General features: G+C 41.9%; 1 protein-coding gene across 1 annotated transcript in view; it reads right to left on the bottom strand.

Moving 5' to 3' along the window:
• The window catches only part of MED12L (mediator complex subunit 12L), a 325,697-nt gene that overhangs the window by 252,453 nt on the left and 67,244 nt on the right, over nucleotides 1-6,000 (bottom strand). Inside the window, exons 7-8 of the mRNA XM_041734039.1 lie at nucleotides 4,068-4,178; nucleotides 2,489-2,758 (exon numbers count right to left, since the gene is read on the bottom strand). Of these exons, the coding sequence (XP_041589973.1) occupies nucleotides 2,489-2,758; nucleotides 4,068-4,178 (381 nt within the window). The remainder of the gene's footprint in view (nucleotides 1-2,488; nucleotides 2,759-4,067; nucleotides 4,179-6,000) is intronic.

Genomic DNA, 6,000 nt, shown 5'->3' with positions numbered 1-6,000 from the left:
TGGAGGTTAGTAGCTGATTTCAGCACGCGTGCCTGGAACCACTACACTAACCCTCCTGCCTCCTAAACGCAGATGAAACAGTACGCTCCAGTTTAATCAAGCACTTACCCTGTCCTGCAACCCCTCCCTGCAAGCTTTCAGTCATCGTAACCCCAACTCTATGTGGTAATGAAGTAAGAACAGTGACCGTCCCCCTCACACCCAGGAAATGGAGGCTCAAGGTTCAAGTTAGTCAGTGGCAGAGCAGAGGCTAAAATCAGGTCTGCGATGATTCTGAAAAATAGGGTCCTAACCATCGTGCTGTGGTGCCCCTCAGCGATAGACTCTGTGAGCTTATTAGAGAGGGAATGTAATATTTCTTTCTTTTTTTTTTTTTCCAAATGCAAAATTGTTAAGAAAACTAGATTCTGAGGTCTAGTGGACATCTTGGTGGAAACCAGACAGCAGACGTGAAGAATGTCGAGTCCCTGAGCCCCACATCCCCATCTCCTTCCTCCTGTGTGTGAGAAGGTGAGGGCTTCTCGTCTCCTGTCCGTGAGGGTGCTCTTCCCAGTGTTCTGAATTCCAAAGCTGCCAACATCCAGGGCACTGACCTATCAACACTCTGTGGCTCCTGTTCTCACTCTCTACTAATTTACCCTCAGTGCAGAAAAATAAGTTTTTAAAATCTCCACTCACCTAACAGAAATCTCTCTCTTTCCTTCACAGGCGTGTGTCTCAAAAGAACAGGTCGTATTAGTCCTCCCCACTCCTCAGTGCTCCTCAACCCACCTTAATACGGCTTCTCACCCACTACCCACTACTCAACCGATCATCAGTGACCACTCTCTTCTCAAAGACAATCCAGCCATCTTCTGACCAGACATCCCCAATCTGCTGGGCACTGCTCACTATTAATTCCTTGAAGAAACTTTTTGCAGCACCTAGAGAAGCAGCTCAACGTGGCAGTGACGAGTGTGGACTCCGGATCCAGAATGCGTGACCTACACCATTTCATCACTAATGCTGCAGCAGTAAGACTGGTTCCAATCTCACAGCATGGTTCTGAGAACTGAATGACTTAATATAGGTTATAATTTACAACAGGGCTAAGAACACAATAAATGCTATTACTAGGCTTGTAACAGAATTCTATTCTTAGTCTCTTGTCCTTGTCTCCATAACAAGACTCTCTTCTTTCTGGTCTCTCCAGGCTGGCCACATTTTCATGGTCACCTCCATGAACTTCCTTTGTCCACCTCTCAACCACTCAGGCCTGCCGGGTCCGCTGGTCGCCTCTTACTGCTAACTCTTTGGGTAATCTGACCGCCTCCGGGGATGTAGGCCAGCCAAGCTGCCGAGTGGTTCAAATCCACACATGGGCCCAGCTGTTTCCTCATCTTCAGAATGAGACACGTAACAACCTCTTGAACATATCCATTTAGTGATGTGAAGGGATAAAATAATCCAACACAGTCCAAAAGCGAACTTACCCACACTCTCCCAAACTGACTTCTTGGCCTTGTGTCTCTCTTTCCCCTACTTCGCCACTCCCACAAATCTTCCCTCTACTGTGGCCAAAACAAATCTAACTAAACCGCACCACTGAACATGTCATTTCCCCGGCCTCAAACCCTCCAATGGTGTCCTAATCCTAAGACACACAGGGAGCCTTCTATGCCCTGACCCCCCACAGGCTTTGTACTTTATGTTCCATTAATTCCAACCTGCACGCACAATGACTGATAGGCCCTCTGGCCCTTTTCTCGTGTTGTTCCCTCTGCCAGCCATTTTTAACATTTTTTTAAAATGTTTAATCACTATATAGCCTCATACATAAGCACGATATAACCTCCTGTTATAAGCCTGTCCTCCCCACAAGACAGTAAACACTACCAGAGTGGAAAACATGTCTTTATGGCCAGCCTTGCCCCAAAACCCCTTAGTAAAGAGCAGGACACATTAAGAGCCCAGGCAACCTGAACACTAACCTGCAAGCTCCGCAGGACAGGGCTGTACCTCATTCCTGACAGTACCAGCCCAGTGGTTTACATGCTCCTGGATGTTCAAGGACCACGCAAGCAGTGATGCAGGGCAAATGAAGAGAGCCTGATAAATTACCTGGACTTTAAAAAACAGAGAGGGATGGCAACCAACTTCAGATGTGGACTGTGGGAGCTACGGAATGCTGCATGGAGGAATGGTCTTCCAGAAGAAAAGTTATCCAGCAGACTTACTCCCTGGGTTCCCTGAAGGATTTTTATCATGGAACTGCTGCATGGCATCATACAGGACAACTACGATAACTTTCTCCTACACAGAAGCAACAGGTCTTCACTCAGCTTGATCCAACACAGAGAAAATGAAACATGAAATTTCAATCTGCAAATCTCGTGGGTGAGGAAGAAACCGGAACTGGAGTGTGACGTGAAAGTTGATGGTCCAGTTCTCAACCCGGTGGTTTCCTAAACCGCATTTTAACATTAAGTAGCAAGGGCCAGGGACTTACCTGCAACATACAACTAAGTCCATAAACCAGAGGGCCGTGCTGTGCACAGGAGAGGAAGTCTGAGAAGGCCAGCTGCACAGGGCTCATGACGGGGCCAGGGGGGCCAGGGCTGGGGGCCCCGATGCTTGAGCTGTTTGGTCCTATCATCATGTGGGGCGAGTGGGCAGCCAGGAGGCTGGGGCTATCGCTCAGCAGCAAGGCAAGACGCCGGGCACAGAAGTAGGCAAGACGACGAGACAGGTAAGCCGACTGAACAAACTCATCCGAATACTGAGAAGCACAAGGACACCAGGCTTCAGTTAGGTCTGATATTATTCAGTGAAAACTATGTTAACACAGACTTTTTTCATTAATGGGGGAAAAAAAAAAAAAACCTTCTAAAGTACTGTAGAAACCAGTGCCATCAACCAGAACCACATGCAAGCCACATATTTAAAGTTTCCAACAACCATTAAAAAAGTAACAGGAGGGATCCCTGGGTGGCGCAGCGGTTTGGCGCCTGCCTTTGGCCCAGGGCGCGATCCTGGAGACCCGGGATCGAATCCCACATCGGGCTCCCGGTGCATGGAGCCTGCTTCTCCCTCTGCCTGTGTCTCCGCGCCTCTCTCTCTCTCTCTCTCTCTCTCTCTCTCTCTCTCTCTGTGACTATCATAAATAAATAAAAATTAAAAAAAAAAAATAAAAAATAAATAAATAAAAGAAGAGAAAGATGCATGGTAGAAAATATTAGGCCAAATTATTAAAAAAAAAAAAAAAGTAACAGGGAATATGAAATAATAATGTATTTTATTTAGTCTATTATATTCAAAATGCCATCATTTCAACAGGTAATCAACCTCAAAAGATTTAGATTTTATACACTTTTTCCTGAACTACATTTGAAATCTGGTGTGCATTTTACACTTAGAGCACATCTCAAGTTGCACCTGTCACATTTTAAGGGCACAAAAGCCATATGTGGCTAGTGGCTACTCTAATGGACATGGACACAGACCATCACAGGGAGGACACATGGGATGCTAGTGTGGTGTAGTCCCCAGCAGGGCACTAGGGAGAGGAAGAAAATCGAACAGTGCTTCAATTATCAAATTCATACACTAACATTCCAAAAAAAACTTTGGTTTTTTTTTTTTTTCCTAATAAATTTTATTCAAATAACCTAAATTTTAACAGATCTTAGAGCAATCATTAAAACAGGAAGCTCCCAGCCCCAGGGACTCAAAGAACATCAAAAGAATAAAGAAGACCCTCTAATCCTTAAAAAAAAAAAAAAAAAGATGATTTATTTCCACAGAAATCTGTAAATCGGGAGACAGTAATTAAAGAGCTGTCTGCTTAGCTCAGTGACAGAAGCAATCAGTGGAGGTAAGAATACTTTAGAAGGACATGTGGTTAAAAACTCTGAACACGGCTAACATATACGATTGCCTCTTGATCACATGTTGTGGCATCAAGACATTTTTCCCTTCTATTCCAGAAAGAACTGTTTTCCTCTTTCACATCAACATACTTAACCATCCTTATCAGACTCATTTCCCACCCATAAAAACCAGCGGGCTCATGGTCACACATACTATACCTGCAGCATTAGTGGTAACAAGAGTTTAAGAAGGTCATCATCCATTGGTCTGATCTTTTCTAAAACATCCAAGATCCATGTCAGATATTCATGTTTTTCTAGCATTCCTTCCTTCAATGAACAAAGAAAAAGTTACACCGATAATGTTAAAAAGCAAAACCAATTAACATTCTAAAAAGAGCCCGATTACTCTTACTCTTATGCTTAAGTGTAATTTCGCTAGTAGTATTTTTGCTGTTGTAGTAAAATATGGTCTCCTGAATCACAGTCCACGTTCTAAACAAAACAAAGACCCAGTGTGATTCTGTATGGTTGGTTTGGGGTGGGGGTGAGGAGCTTCTGTTGTTTTCATTTTTTTTTTTGGTAATCTGCTTCATTCTAAACTGAAAAAAGTTAATTCAAAGTTTTCAGACTACCAGGACATGTCAAGTGCCTGGCTGGATTTCAGGGAAGTATGAACTTACAGGAGAAAACTTATTCAACGGTGCTAATTATAAAGAACAAAAGCCCCCATCATACCATCATCTCAGCAAGCAGTGGAAAATCCCATCAGATCGAATGCCTTCCTATTATCCCTGCCTCCATCCTAAAATTAACTTCAGATACTATGACCTATGTGTAAAATATAACCTTAAACATCAACATAATGGCCTGATTAATCATTAACACAAAAATGAAAAAAAAAATTAAAAAAAGAAATGAAAAAAATGTCTAATAATGTATACATATTCCAACATACTACATTAAAAATAACAACACATCTCAAATTTCCAAAATGGTAAGCACCATTGATATTTTCATCTATTACCCTCATGTTAACACACATGCATTCATATAAATACACAATTCCTCTATGACATTCTACGCATGTACGTATTCAACGTCACATTAGAGTTTTGTGTTTTGATTCACATCATGAAAGAATCTTCAAACGAGGAACAAAAATGACAGGTCTTCTGGGAAAGGCACTTATGTTCTTATAATCGTTTTGATAACAACTTCAGTGGTTACCAAGAACTCCTACTTTATTCCTAGCAACATCTTCACACCTATTTATCACCAGTGCTCCACTACAACCATCATCAACAATCTGTGTGAAACTACGCTGATCAATAATAGCTCTAGTACTAAAAAGATTACAGTGACACCACATTGACATGATATCAAGGTATCTACTTGTTGTTCATTCCTAATTTCTAAAATGCTTAAAATCAAAGAGTTAACAGGCCACAGAAAAAGTACAGTTTAAAATTTTAAAACCTATGAGCTTTGAGTTAATAAATTAAGAAAACAGAATTTTGTAATTCAGGAAGAAGACATGGCAAATCCAAGGTCTAAAAAAAATAAGTCTTCACAAACCTGACTTTCAACAGCTACATAACATCTATCCTCAGGATGTTTTTGTGGATGTACCCATACCCTTATTTCTGCGCATGTGTCCATTAGTGTATATACTAAGTCAGTTTCATGTTTTAGAATATGGCCAATTTATAAGAAACTTTTAAATTTCAACATTAGGGATCCCTGCGTGGCTCAGCAGTTTAGCGCCTGCCTTCAGCCCAGGGCGTGATCCTGGAGTCCCAGGATCGAGTCCCACATCGGGCTCCCTGCATGGAGCCTGCTTCTCCCTCTGCCTATTTCTCTGCCTTTCTCTCTCTCTCTCTCTCATATGAATGAATGAATGAATGAATGAATGAATGAATGAATGAATAAATAAATAAATAAATAAATAAATTTCAGCATTAATGTCCCAATTAAATTCATCTCTTTAGGACTTAACTGCTTCCCATACATAAAGCAGATACCAATTTCAGGGCTCCCAGTACATGAAGTAGTCCTTCCAAAAATATTAAACATGCTGAAAGACACTTTTTCAAAGATGAAGACGAAATCCTCAGCTCAGTAAAAGTCTCAAAGGCTCAGGGAAGGTACA

This window comes from Vulpes lagopus, chromosome 19 (assembly GCF_018345385.1).
Source record: "Vulpes lagopus strain Blue_001 chromosome 19, ASM1834538v1, whole genome shotgun sequence".
Taxonomy (NCBI): domain Eukaryota; kingdom Metazoa; phylum Chordata; class Mammalia; order Carnivora; family Canidae; genus Vulpes; species Vulpes lagopus.
Note: the sequence above shows the minus strand (reverse complement) of the source record. Positions and strands in the feature narration are given on the sequence as shown.